The sequence below is a fragment of the Nansenia antarctica genome (assembly GCF_963989245.1).
Source record: "Nansenia antarctica genome assembly, chromosome: 1".
Classification (NCBI taxonomy): Eukaryota; Metazoa; Chordata; class Actinopteri; order Argentiniformes; family Microstomatidae; genus Nansenia; species Nansenia antarctica.
The window spans coordinates 40,870,509-40,885,819 of record NC_137674.1 but is presented as its reverse complement, the minus strand read 5'-3'; the positions used below and the strand labels follow the sequence as shown (position 1 = coordinate 40,885,819).

The following is a 15,311-nucleotide window of genomic DNA, read 5'->3' as shown; positions in this document are numbered from 1 at the left end:
TTCCTTATCATTAACCACCTCCTTCTCCCCCTTCCTTTCTCACCCCCTCTCCACCCCCCATGTCCCCTCATTCTTCTGTTGTGATTGTGTTTTCAGTGTTTTTGGGGTGAAAACAGCCCATGTGTTGGGATCAACTGAGAATGAAATGTCTTTTAATTGCTTGGGTAATTATCTCAGAGTTGTCACATCTGATTGTGGTGAAGAGTGTGTTGTGCCTCGAGTGGATCTGAAGCAATGCACACAAACGCACACATGCACACACACACACACACACACACACACACACACACACACACACACACACACACACACACACTAAATTGCCCACAGGACACCCTCAAATCCCCCACCCACTGCATTCTGCATCCCCAGATTCTGCAGCAAGTATATATGTGTGTGTGTGTGTGTGTGTGTGTGTGTGTGTGTGTGTGTGTGTTCTCTCCCCTGTCCTGCTGTACATTTTTAATTGACCCTCTTTTTCTGTCTCCCTGTTTTCAGACAATGCTGATGTGGACTGGCCTCATGGGGGCTGACTGTGTGTGTGTGTGTGTGTGTGTGTGTGTGTGTGTGTGTGTGTGTGGCAGGGGGTTAGAGAGGTTAAGGGGAGCTCATTTCACGCCCCTTTATTTGAGCTGGTCCCAGGAGAGAGCCTCTCTATAAGCATTATCAACTCCACCAGCTGGCTCAAAGAAGGCCAGACGCTACAACGACACACACACACACACACACACACACACACACAGCTGTGCGGCGGCCTGCGTTCTGGCCACTAAGGACGCTGACGACGATGCTTGCGATGATGACAATGGAAAATTCGAATTGAACAAAATGTGCTTGTGTCGTCACTCTCCGTCCCCTCCCAGGTGCATCGGCGCTCGGCGGAGAGGCTGCGGGACCTGTGCTGTGCCAACAGGGGCACCTTCATCAAGATTGGCCAGCACCTGGGTGCCCTGGACTACCTTCTACCGGAGGAGTACACCTCCACACTCAAGGTCCTGCACAGCCAGGCACCGCAGAGCACCATGGAGGAGATTCAGCAGGTCATCAGAGAAGAGCTGAGCAAGGAGGTGAGATATATACTGTATGTGTGTGTTTTTGGGTGGGGGCGGGGGTAGGTGTGTGTGTGTGTGGGAGGAGATATGTGTGTGTGTGTGATGGGGCTTGAGCCGGTGATGGTACTGTCATGGTTAGTTGGGTATAGTATGTTGTATCTCAAAGCATCTTATTCTTTTCATCTCTTCACATTAAGAACAGATAATGACCAAATGGAATTCACTGTTTTATTGTCAATCTTATACACAGCACAACAATCATGTAGACAAAATACAGTACAGAACACTTTTCATATCTGGAGAACACACTATGAGTTATTTGAACTGTTCAATTCTTTTTTTTTTTCTTTTTTTTAATTTTTTTTTTTTTTCAGATTTTATCCCTTTTTCACCCAATTTGGTAGCCAATTTAACCCAACTTAGCATCCAATTATCCCCTGCCTATTGCATTGGATCCGCCGCCCGACCCCGTGGCCGGCAGTCCCAGAGGAGGGCGCCAGGCAGACTAGGCTGACTGGCTCCTCGAGCCCAGTACCGTTATTCCGGCACCCCAGGGGGCGGTGTTGCGCGACGGATCCTAGTCCAGAAATACTCCTATACCCCCCCTCGGAAGCGGCCGGCCAATATGCCGCTTCCCGTGTGCCTCGGCCATATTCTGGATCTGGCGAGCCGGGATACGAACCCCGGCCCCGGTGGGCAGCATGCACTAGCGGCCAGTGCGTAGACCGCTACACCACCGCGGGGCGAACTGTTCAATTCTATTACATCCCCAAGATGGTATTTGACTTGTACATAAGTAGGCTCTTGTTGGTAATTGTGTAAAGAGGTCAAATCAACCAGCTTTTCAGCATCCACTAACTCAATGGCCTGTGCAAGGTGTGGGAACTCAACTTGATAAGCTATGACGTTTCTATCAAAACATATAGTTTGAAATGGTTGATATTCCGAACAATAAATCCTAGAATGTACAAGAAATATGTTTTTGACCAGTCCAAATTCTGGCATATTATCATTCAGTACTTTGGCAAAGATCATGGACTTCAGAATTATGTATTTATTACCATTTATCACAAGCCATTTTGCTGTTTGCTTGACGTATCTGATGGCGTGTTATTACGCCTATCAATTTACATTGCGACACTCCTCCCTGCTGCAGACAGAAATCCACGACCCCATAGCACTAGCATTTGCTAAATGTAAGGACATTTTATGTGTGTGTATACATTTTATTTGTTTTTAGTCTGACTGCACTAGTTTTAAGATATCTGTGGCTATATATGTTTACTTGTTTTAAGAAATGTTAGCAAGTTACATTTTCCTGTTCTGTTGGCAAATAATTTTGCTTATTTTAAGTAATATTTCCCCCATTTTATTGCTTTTCTTTTGTTTTTGAGAGCTGACTTTTTTTGCAGTATTCTCTTTTCTACTTATCTCTTTTCTAGCCATTTATCTTTCTCTCTCACACATCTCTTTTTTTGTTTTGTTTGTTTCTCTTATTTTCCTTTCTCTTTCTCTCTCCATCTCTTTCTCACACACAAACACACACACACACACACACACACACACACACACACACACACACACACACACACACACACACACACACACACACCAGTTGATGTCTGAGAGACTGTCAGAGGGAGAGCCAAAGCTGCTCTCCCCGGTCCCCCTGGTTCTATTTAGATAAGGAAGTATTGATACCACAGAGATGCAGGGAGGCAGGCAGTCCCTCCAGGCACTCTCACTGCCAAACACTGATCCTAGACCTCCTCTTCCACAGACACTGGATTAGACTCGTCCAAGATGCTATTTAAGGCTTTCAAGTGTCAAATAGTGACATGGCATTCTTGTAAAAGTGACAAACTACATCTCTACAACTGACAACAGCTCACACAAGAACCTTATGGAGATATAGGAATTATTAATTATTTTATAGATACAGTTCTGACAGCTGCAGTATTCTATTGTTACTTTGAAGCCTTAAAAGTGTCGCCATATAGATTGGATTTGAAAGGTAGATATACTAGACATCAGTTTTGTCTCATTAATCAATGACTTGATTCAAGTCGTCCTGAAATCGTCCCCTTGTTGTCAATAAACATGCCTGTACGTCAGTTGTAGAGGGCCTTGAAATTTCTGTTGTATTTTGATGTACGAAATGAAGAGTTTGCTCTATCCTTTAGAAGTGTTTTTGGTGTCAATAAATGTCAAATTAAAAGTGGATGACTCTGCAGTTCTGACAGCAGTGGGAAGCTCGTTCCACCAGCAGGGTGCCAGGACCATGAAAAGTTGCGACCGGGTAGTGTGACTGCTGCATCCCCGTAGAGGTGGTTATGCCAGTCAGCCAGCAGAGGTGGAAGAACGGAGTGAACGGATAGGTGTTTGGGGGCTGACCAGAGGGAAGTGGAGTCTGTTCACACGGTTGAATCTCACTTGATCTTCTACCATGGTTTTGTTTTTGTGAATATCATTTAGGTCATGTAATGCCAAGAGTGGATGTATGTCATGCATGCTTAGAGCATCACATTCTCTGAGGGGACGCTACTGGAAGAATAACTGCTCTCTGTCTCTCTCTCTGAGGGGGATTGTGTTTGTGTGTGTTTGTTCAGGTTGTATGGCTGGAGGTCTGGGTGTGTTTGCGTGTATGTGCACACTCACAACTTTGCAGCTGCTCTGTCATGCAATACTGGCTGAGTAAATCACATTAACAAGATGCGACAGGATTTTTGTCACTAATTCTTTACATCAAATGTTGGCTTAGGTGTTGACTGTGTGGTTCATGATATAATGTTAATAATGGATTTCTTATCTCATTAGACCACTCAGGCCAACAAACCCTTGCAAAATAAGCTTTTGCTCATGGTAGTGAGAAGGTATGCCCCTTACTGTTGAAATAGGTAGTTTTCTGGCTCATGAGTGCTTATCAGCTGAAATTATGCAAACATCCTGTAGCATCTATTTAATTGAAGTTAGTCAGATAGGTCAGGACACACACACACACCCACATCAGCTCAGTGCAGTCAACGACAGATGGCAGACTAGTCACAGAGTTCCAAGCTGGTGACTAGAGCATGTCTGTACTCTGCTGCGTTACATAAGAGAGAGGATGGAGGGAGGGAGGGATGGATGGATGGAGGTAGTGGAGGAGATAAAGAGAAGGTCAGGCTACCAAGGAGGACAAAAGAACAAGGGGTACAAATGATAAACGGGGTGGAAGAGAGGACAAAAGGGGGAAAATAAGAAAAGTTGAGGATGAAAAGGAGGTCTTGATGATGATGATGATGATGATGGTGGCATTTAAAAAAATAAAACAGGGAGGGGGACAAGAGTGGGTTGGAGAGTAAATTATAATGTGATCTCAACGAACCTCCCTAGGCAATTCCAAGGACAAGGGTAAACCAGTGAGGAGAGATGAGGGTAGGATTCTCTAGATCAGACCTGGGCATTGTGCGGCCCTATGGCTGTCCCTGGCCGGCCCTGTGTGAGGTCAAAAATTAGTTTTGTTTTCATAATAATAGAAATAACATGTAAATAAGTGTAGGCAATGCGTCCAGTACAATTGCATTGCTTTTATTTTGAAGGCGACAATTTTATTTTCAATTTACGTATGTGCGTGCGTGATTATGAAATGCCGCTTTTCCACTACCGTGCCGACCTGTGCCGTACCACGTGAGCCCGGTTTGTTTTGCTTTCTCCACTGCCAACCGAGCCGGGCCGTTTTAGTTCTCGTTTCAGAGGGGTAGCGAGAGGTACTTTTTGCCAGGCTGTGTGACGCTGCAGACCGTTGATTGGTCAATGCATCATAGAACTTTTATTTACAACAAGCGATTATTATGGCGATGTGCTGTGCCTATGCTAGACATGCATTGTCGGTGTGTGTGCACTGCGTTTATATCACAAAATGTACATGATAAGTAAAGGTAAGCTAGCTAAGTAAGTAATCTAGCTAACTATGATTGGAAACAAAGTACTATCCCGTTAGAATTATAGAAGATCTAGTTGTGTTTTCCTGCTGGTCTCGCTGCCTGGGTTTGAACAGACTTTGGGATCAACTACAACATCTCCATAGCCTACGCTACATTCTAACTTTGCATCCTCTGAAAATGGTGGTATGTAAGTATCTTTCGCAAACAATAGCAGCATTTAAATAGTTTATGTTCAACTGGAAAAGGTAGTGATCACAGAATTTCGTGTTTTGACTCTGCTGGGAGTTCGTTAAAAATGCCTTCAAAAAAGCCTTTCTCTAAGCCTTTCTCAAAAAAGCCTCTATGTATATATAACCTATAAAAATATATATGTTATGGTACATGTGGGAATACGGTACATGTGGGAAAACTAGGGTTAGGGTTAGGTGCTACGTCGATTTGGTACATGCTGGCATGTCTAACCCTAATCCTATCCCTATCCCTATCCCTAACCCTAACCTTAACCGTAGCACCCTAGCACCTAACCCTAACCCTAGTTTTCCCACATGTACCGTGTTCCCACATGTACCGTAACATATATATCTGCCATATATCATACCTCCACTATGATTGGAAATTAAGTAGTGTCCAAGTGAAGTGCTCTTATGACACGTAACTCCTCATACTGTCCCGGGTCGCTCCAGGTATGTTGTGTATAATGGAGAAGCGTTTCTGAAAATATGGTACGGGTAGGATACAAATGCGTGCCTTACCGAACCGTACCGTACTGATAAAAAAAGTTAAAAGTCGGAAAAAAAAAGTTTCAGAATAAAAGTCTGGGAAAAAAGTTTCAGAATAAACGTTTTTTTTTCTCTTGCTCTTCTATATTTGACCTACTCCACATTTTCATAGCCTTATCGTAACATGTATTCTTACCAGTAGCAGCTAGTCAAAACCATTTACTGCTTTTTATAAAGCGATAAAAGTACCGTATTTTCCGGACTATAAGTCGCGGTTTTTTTCATACTTTGGCTGGTCCTGCGACTTATAGTCAGGTGCGACTTATATATCAATAATTCATAATCTCTGACTGACATGAACTGACATACGGTAATCTCTGACTGACATGAACCAAGGAGTAACTTCCGCTAGCGCCTCATACACGATAGAATAGCCATTATACTTGACAATGTGGACATTAAACACGACAATGTGGACATTAAACATGATGTTATGGACCTTATACACAATGTTATGGACGTTATAAACGATATTAAAGTCATTTATTCCTTCCAGAGACTGTTCTATGTTGCTAAGTTACCCCCGCGAGGCTATTTTGCTACTTCCGCTAGCGCCACATACGCGATAGAATAGCCATTATACTCGACAATGTGGACATTACACACGACAATGTGGACATTAAACATGATATTATGGACCTTATACACGATATTATGAACGTTATACACGATATTAAAGTCATTTATTACCTTTCAGAGGCTGTTCAATGTTGCATTGTTTGTAGGCCGCCCTTCATCCTAACTACTTCCGTTTTTCACCAAGCTATCTTTGTCATGGCCTTATACACGATAAATAGTCGTTACACTCGACAATGTGGACATTAAGCACTATATTATGAACGTTATACACGCTATTATGAACGTTATACACGATATTAAAGTCATTTATTACCTTTCAGAGGCTGTTCCATCCTGTTTGCTTGCTCCCGCGACGCCATTTTGCTAACCTTCGTTAGCAACGCGCTAGCTAGCCCTGGCTTTACACTCGATAATTTAAGTATTTCTAACCTTTCAGAAGAAGTTTTAAAGTGAATTATGTCCTTCCTGGGCTTACAAATCCTCTCATGTCTCTTCACAGTGCCAGACTAGAGTCAAGCTCAACAGGGTCTTCTTTCCCCGCTGATTCCGCCAAGCCCGTTCCCTTGAACCATGCGACTTATAGTCCAGTGCGACTTATATGTGGTTTTTTCCTCTTCATGACCCATTTTTGGCCTGCTGCGACTTATACTCGGGTGCGACTTATAGTCCGGAAAATACGGTAATATTGAGCAGAATTAAGTTCAGCCTACTGGTAATTTCCCTCCACAATAGTCCCGGTTTCTCATATGGCCATTGTGAAAATGAATTGCTCACCCCTGCTCTAGATGCTGCCATACTCCTGCTCCCAACACAGTGTTTTCTATTACACCGTAGCCCGCTGTGCATGTAAATGTGCATCATCTCCCTAATGATGTGTAATAGTGTGTAGGTGTGTGTGTGTGTTGATTTTGTAGTGTTTTCTTCTCGTAACATGCTGAGTTGATGATGCATGAACTGTAAAGTCAGCCGCGAATCTCGATTCATCTCTTCCTCCCTTCACTCCTTCATTTTTTCTCCCTCCCACCTTCTTACTCTCATCCTCTCTCTCCATTTCTCCCCTTTCCTCTACTTGCTCATACTTTGTCTTGTCTGTCGGATCTGTTCTGCTACAATGCCATTGTGTAGCGGATGATAGGTTTTTTCCCTTGTAAACACACACACGCACACACACACACACACACACACACACTCACACTCCGTCTCTCTCTCTCTCTCTCTCTCTCTCTCTCTCTCTCTCTCTTCATGAAGATGGATAAACACTGAATACCTGTAAAATTCATGATGATCAATACAATATCCTTAGACCAAGATAGACAAAAGGGCAAATCAATCAAATGTATTTGGATGTAACTTCTTACATAGACAAATGTCACTAAGTCCTCCACAACAAAAACAATCCTAAACAATCAAAACAATATGATCTAACACCAAAAGTTTGACCCCTCAAAAGTAAGTAAAAAATACACTTTTGGGAAAAGGGCACAGTGGCAAGGAAAAAGCTCCTTGGGAGGAAGAAACCTTGAGAGGAACCAGACTCCAGGGGTAGCCATGCTCCTCTGGCTGATCAGGTGCTGAACAGTAAACTAATGTGGAATGTGGCGTGGCTCAAAGGTCCACAGCTTTCTGGTGGGACCCAGGTGGGGCAGTAGGGACCAGGATATAGGGTGGGGGGTAGGCTCAGTCTGGACGAATTCAGGAACTGGATAGATTAAACAGTAGGAGAGATGCAGCATAAAGTAAGGTGGTGTAGTTGATTAATTGATTGATAATGAATTCTTATGTTGATATGTAATTTAGAATGAGCACAGGAAACTCAAGTCAAGCAGCTATACAATACCCTTTATTATAATATTGGTTACAACAAGGAAAGTAGAAAATGAAGGGCCTTCCTCTCCCCACTGAGGCACAGACTTTAATAGACAAAAATGTCTCCCGCCCTCATCCGCCCCCCTATGACCTTGGCTTCACAATAACAGGATACTCTGGGAACATTATTGCTCAACGATTATGCAAGTAAAGAGAAATCAGTTTCTTAGTATTTGATATAATCCACTACAGTGGCCTGAGTAGAGGTAGAGAGAGAGAGGAACAGCCCTCGAGTAGTCTCTGTAAGGAGAGAGGAACTGCCTTGTAGTGCTGGGTTTTCCTCTTTCTTTCTGTGGGGACCCATTAACATGTAACACAGCCTATTCTCTCCAGAGGAAGAGTGGTTCCAGCCTCTCAGTGCAGACAGCTACTGGTCACACTCGATCTGAATCACACGCACGCACGCATGCCGACACACACACAGGGATATGAACGGACATGAGGCTTTTCCAATTGAATTCAATGGACCTGATGCAAAAAATATCTTTAACACATGTCGGTTTGCTTGGCAACAGTGGGTGACCATGTTGCGTGGGTCCATATGAATGTGACACCGTGCCCTCTGTTCATTCCTCACACACACACACACACACACACACACACACACAAGCACATACACACACACACTCTGCCCTCTGCCCACCACACACCCCCACAGGCTCACACTGTCCTTCCTGTCTCCATATGGGCTCTTCCTCCTGTGACTCATCATCTTCTTCATCACTGCCAAACATTGGGAGTTACTACCCACCCTGCCTTCTCCCAGTACAATCCCAACACCACCAACCTCCCCACCCACCCTACTGCTGGTGTCACCATTACTGCTACTACTGATACTACCACCTCTAAACTAGAGGCCGAAGGCCTTGGCAAACAGGTGGTACTTGAGGGCTGTTTTAAAGGCGTCCAGGGTAGGGATGTTGCGGATCACTGCACGAAGAGAGTTCCAGAGGGTGGGGGCTGCCACACTGAATGCTCTGTCCCCGAAGGTTCGCAGGTTGGTGCGGGGGGTAGCAAGCAGACCCGACTCTGAGGACTGCAGGTCTCGGGGAGCGGCATCTGGGTGGCGGAGGTCAGATAGGTACCGGGGGGGGGGGGGGGGGGGCGGGCATGGAGGGACTTATAGGAGGAGGATTTAGTAAGAGATGCAGGTCTTGACCGGAAGCCAGCGGAGGTGGATGAGGGTGGTGGTGATGTGCTGCCACGGCTTGGTGTGTGTGAGAACCCTGGCAGCAGAGTTTTGGACAGTTTTGTTGGGTACCCTGAACAACTACACTATTGTATGGTCTGGCAATGTTACTTAGGTGGAAGAGGGCAGATTTGGTGATGGACTTGGTGTGAGATTGGAAGGAGAGGGTTGAGTCAAGGATGACACCCAGGTTGCGGACTTCGGGAGATGGGGAGATGGGGCAGCCGTCAACCCGAGGACGAAGTCGCCAACCTTCCGAAGCAGCGCCCTAGGTGCCACGACTATGAGCTCTGTTTTCTTGCTGTTAAGTTTGAGAAAATTAGGTGAAGTTTTTATTTCACGTAGGCAGTTGACGAGACTTAGGGGGGAGCTGATAGGATGGAGTAATGCTGAGATAGATTTGGGTATCACCAGCGTAGCAATGTAAGTTGAGGCTGTGATGGTGGATGATCTGGCCGAGGGGGAGCATGTATATGGTGAAGAGGAGGTGTCCAAGCACAGAGCCTTGAGGCACAGCTTGGTTGACTGGGGCTCGGGGGGAACTCGAGCCATTGACGGTAACAAACTGTTCCCTGTTGGAGAGGTATGACTGAAACCAGGAGAGGGCTGTACCGGTGACACCTAGGAGGTCAGATAGGCAGTTGAGGAGGATGGTGTGGGAGACTGCATCAAAAGCTGCAGAGAGGTCCAGGAGGATGAGGATGCTGATGCGGCCAGAGTCAGCAGCGATGAGGAGATCGTTGATGATCTTGATGAGGGCGGTCTCCGTGCTGTGGTGTATTCTGAAGCTGGATTGGAGTTGCTCATAGAGCTCATGGTTGGACATGTTCTGATGGAGTTGGCCGGTGGCTGCTCTTTCCAGAATATTACTGAGGAAAGGAAGGTTGGAGATCGGCCTGTGGTTATGAAGGTCATCAGGGTCCAGACCAGGCTTTTTGAGGATGGGGGTGACTGAGGCAGTTTTGAAATTGGTGGGGAATATACCAGATTCTAATGAGGCGTTGATAATGTCCACCATGTAGGGGCAGAGGGTGGGTACACAATCCTTGACCAGAGCTGTGTGCATGGAGGGGGTGTAAACACCAACAACCTCCCCACCCACCCTACTGCTGGTGACACCATTACTGCTACGACTGATACTACCGCCACTGTAGTACTGCACACACTGGGAGTTACTACCAGTCCTGCTGTCACCCAGGAGAGAGTAAACACCAACAACCTCCCCACCCAGCCCTCACCCCGTCTCCACCATACTCCTGGTTTAACCATTACTACTACTAGGCTACTGCCATTACAACTACAACACCACAGTCATACTAGCTAGGGTTACTAGCAGGCCTGTCATCGCCCAGTACAACAACTCAAACACCCTCTACTACTCCACTACCACCACTACCACCACCACCACCACCACCACCACCACCACCACCACCACCACCACCACCACCACCACCACCACCACTGAGGGTTACTACCAGGCCTGCAATCCCCCTGCACAAATAAAACAAAAACTACTACTGATACTACTCCCACGGCTACGACTACCACCCCCACCACCACTAGAACTACTTCTACAACAGTACTACAAATGCTTTTTTATTGAAATTGATGAGTGGTTTAATGACATTTCATAATGAGATTATAAAATGAAATGAGAATGGAATGAGAAATGATACCCAAGAGATTTGGATTTGCCTTCTGTATTCCAAGCAACACTATCTTTATTTCTCTGTTCCATTCGCATATTTCTTTCTGATTTAACAGCTTGAGGAGAAGCAGTACTGATGAGCAAGGCTTGGAGTGTGTGTTTTGTTTTTCTGCCTTTTTCACTTCATTTCCGGTGTGTGTGTGTGTGTGTGTGTGTGTGTGTGTGTGTGTGTGTGTGTGTGTGTGTGTGTGTGTGTGTGTGTGTGTGTGTGTGTGTGTGTGTGTGTGTGTGTGTGTGTGTGTGTGTGTGTGTGTGTGTGTGTGTGTGTGTGTGTGTGTGTGTGTGTGTGTGTGTGTGTGTGTGTGTGTGTGTGGGTGTGTTTTCTCTTCTACTGCCATTTGTGGTGACATATGCAGTCCCACTGTGTGGATCTGGAGTGTGTGCCTTACTGGTGGCTCTGCAAGCTGTCAGCTCCATTATCCAATGAAAGTGCTGAAAAGCAAGGCTATGCAATATGCTGTTTTACCAAATAAAATATGCTCCCTGCTGTGAACAGCACTGTATCACGTCCCATGCATGATAAGCTAACACCAAATAACCTCCCCCCAATGAGTGTTAGATAGGTTTGAGATGGTTGTGGTTGCATAATGTTGCCTGACTGTTTACCTGACTATTAGTCACTAGTTTTTTTTTTAATGTTGCTGTCACCATTGGCAAACAACACATCAGACTCTTGATAGGAGTTGAATGCATTGTCATGTTGTCATTTTCTTTTTCTTAATTTTCTCTCTCTCTCTCTCTCTCTCTCTCTCTCTCTCTCTCTCTCTCTCTCTCTCTCTCTCTCTCTCTCTCTCTCGCTCTCTCTCTCGCTCTCTCTCTCTCACAAACCCAGGGACTCTCTGTCCTGTGCATCTGGAATCTGTGAGGAAAGCCAACCCTGTCAGAATCAAAAGATGCCAATTGACGCGCTCTTTTTTATTTTTATCACCAGGAGGCATGTTGGCCACTTTACCATTCAGATCCTGACACTGTTGCCGCGTCGACCAACTGTGTTTCCATGGGGACCACTTTGTTTGTGTCATAACTCATTTTAGGGAACGTCATTTCACCACAGGTGCCACCTCCGGGACAGGGGCCAAGCGCGCATACATTAGCATATTGATAAGCAGAGGAGAAATTAGCATGAGCTATAATGGGATTGGCATGGGAGAGATGGAACGATAGAGGATGCACAGGCAAGGTGAAGGCCTCAACCACCTTTCTCACAAGTGCACATCATCTGAAGGTACATTGTTGTTCCAGAGATGTTCTGCTCGGGGGAATACAAGTAGAGTTGCACGTCTTTACTCTGTTTAGCGTATTTGCATAATGAATGCGTCGTCTGTCTCAGCTGTTCTCACATGGGATTCCCATGATCGTTACATCAGGCTTACATAATTCATTATCGCATGACTTAGTCATGAGCGCCTGGTTAACCCCCCCCGAACTTACACTCAAAACATGATGTCCACATTAGTCTTTTCCATGTCTCTCTGAGGTAATACCGTAGAACGCTTTCAAGGGTAGACACCATTAGAATTAATAAAGATTTATAGGGTCTTTATAGGTCCAATCACACTTAGGTTGTATTTATCCCATGTTTAGAGGGTGTGCAAAAGCCTAAAGGCTTAGCAAATTGATCTTATGTGAGAGAATCATCAGGGAAGCATTTATTTTGACCTTGAAGAGTTGTTAGGCACAGGTGAAACGCTTAATTACCTGTGTCCTGTTGGGTGTAGCCTCTATGATCTTGACCTATAGATTTAATAAAATGCCATTTATCAGACACCCCTTATTGAAAATGACATACAGTACAGTGAGCGCATACATGTTTTCTGTAATCGATCCCACAACTTAAGTGTTACTGATGCCATGCTCTACCAACTGAGCATGGCATCTACAAGACCACACTGCATCTGGCTACTCAGACACAACATTTTTCATGACATGATCATTGGAGATAGAGAATTGTGAATGCCAATTTGTGGAAAGAAATACACCCAGTTGCATTTGCTCTTCTTTTTCTAGGAGTGGTCCCTGTTCGTTTTCATAAACCTGTCCCTGTTCTAGTATATACATGCCTTCAAAATCTTACAGAACATATTGCATACTTGGCTTCTTGGGAATTTAACAGTGTTATAATGAAGGCTTAACAGTATTAGTATATATACCGCTAACCATTTTCGAATGTGACTGCATTACAAAGTCCCTGTAATGGCTCTAGAATGTTCTCTGACTGCTTAGAGGATGCAACTGCTGAGGCATGTGTGGCGAGCGGAATGGAAAGTAGAGAGAATGCCTCCTGGGTCTCTCTCTCCTCTCCCTCCACTCCTTGCATGGGAAGAGATTAAGACATTACCATAAACGCACACAGCACTATCTCTTTCTCTCTCTCTCTCTCTCTCTCTCTCTCTCTCTCTCTCTCTCTCTCTCTCCTCTCCATCTCTTTCTCTACTTGCCATCTCTCTATCTCTCCCTCTATCTCGCTCTGGTCCCCTCTTCTCCTCTCCTCTCCTCCCCGAGGCAGACCAGTATCTCTCCATCTGTGCAGTGGCCATGCCTCCTCACACATTACCAACCATCTCAGACATACTGGCCTTCTCTACTACTACAGTCGGAAACAACATCAGGTCTGTGGTATTATGAGCCATGAACGAATGCACTGCAAAGGAAAAACCAATTGGACCAATGTGAAGCCCATTCAAAATCCCTTGTGGATCCACCAACATTGATTTAAAAAAAAGAAAGAAAAGATTTTGGCTCCAATCTAGTCTTCAGCTATGGTGAAACATGATTCAGCCCCGACCGACGATTGACTCTCTGTCAGAATTCCAGTTCAAGTTCTAGAGTTCAGAGTGCCAGTTCAGTGTGGAAATAGGATGCTCAGCTATAGCGTAGCGATCATTACTGGTCCCAGTAGACATTCTGACAGGCCTCTCTGATCATGATGCATGTTGTAGCCCAGGACTGAAGCACCTCTCTCTGTCTCCCATCCCTCTCTGTCACCATCCTCATCCTACAGACTTAAAAAACGCCCCAATGTGAATGGATGACTGAGGTGGATCTTAAGGCTACACACATATCTTCTTTTTTTTCCTCACTTTGAAACTTTGAAGTGATGGATCATTGATTGATTTATAATTTGTTGACATGCATAATAAACAAATTCTAATTACATTGACATGTTTAAAGCATTTGTCCATTGTTATACCGTATAAGTCAAATACAGTTTTAGCGAGCAAGAGAGAGAGAAAGAGAGAAATATTTAAAAAGTGTGTCAGCACTCTAGTCTTGCCGTTTTAACACTAGAACAGCCATGGGTGGGGTAATTTGTGAGTACATGTTTTTTTATATCTTTGCACCTGATCAAATTTCAGGACCCTCCTTTCATGGCTTTTCCTAGATATGTGCGTTCTACCACCCAGTGTCCTTACATTTTCAAAATCACATCAGGATAAGCTAGTATAAAGCTATTTTACAGTTTTTGGCTGGCTAATTTACAAGGCGGCCAACTAGTGGTCGTTGTGTGTAAAACAAACAGCTTCCCATTGTAAAGACTATGGTCATTTGACCCCCGGGGCAGCTCTTATAGTAGGTAAAATAGACACGGCTGTTCAAGTGTTAAAGAACTAGTGCGTATTTCTTCTGGAAGTGTTTGATTTTCGGTTCTCAAAATGTTCTCAAAACGTGACCAGATATTTTCCTTCACAGTATCTTGTATTAAAACAAAATAGTATTAAAAGTGCAGTTAATTTATTTCATATAGCAAAAGGATAATGTTGAACCTTTCCAGTGCTAATCTCTTTTTCTCTCTGATTACGAGAGGCCCTGCTATGCCTACTTTCATATTCATCGTTTTCTCTCCACCTCTCTTTTGCAGCCCTCAGAATGTGTGATTAACATCTTCAACCAGAGGGAGGGACATAATAGGGAGAGGTGACACAGAGAGAGAGAGAGAGAGAGAGAGAGAGAGAGAGAGAGAGAGAAAGAGAGAAAGAGAGAGAGACATATACAAAAGTGTGTGTGTGCACCCCATAGTCACTAATCCACAAATTGAGCTAACGTTTTGTGGGAGGCTCAAACACAGATGGTCATCTGTGCCACTCTTGAAGTCCATTGGTAAAGCAGGGCTCAACATTAACGCTTGTCCGCTTGTCCGGGACAAGTACATTTTATGTTCGGACTTCCTCCTGCAGCTGTCCGACGGACAAGTATAAACGAGAGGGCCCTTGT

General features: G+C 44.7%; 1 protein-coding gene across 1 annotated transcript in view; it reads left to right on the top strand.

Moving 5' to 3' along the window:
- The first annotated feature begins 882 nt into the window (after window positions 1-882).
- The window catches only part of LOC308165270 (aarF domain-containing protein kinase 1-like), a 64,738-nt gene continuing 50,309 nt past the window's right edge, over window positions 883-15,311 (top strand). Inside the window, exon 1 of the mRNA XM_080539421.1 lies at window positions 883-1,067. Coding sequence (XP_080395547.1) covers window positions 1,023-1,067 — 45 coding nt within the window. The 5' untranslated portion in view covers window positions 883-1,022. The remainder of the gene's footprint in view (window positions 1,068-15,311) is intronic.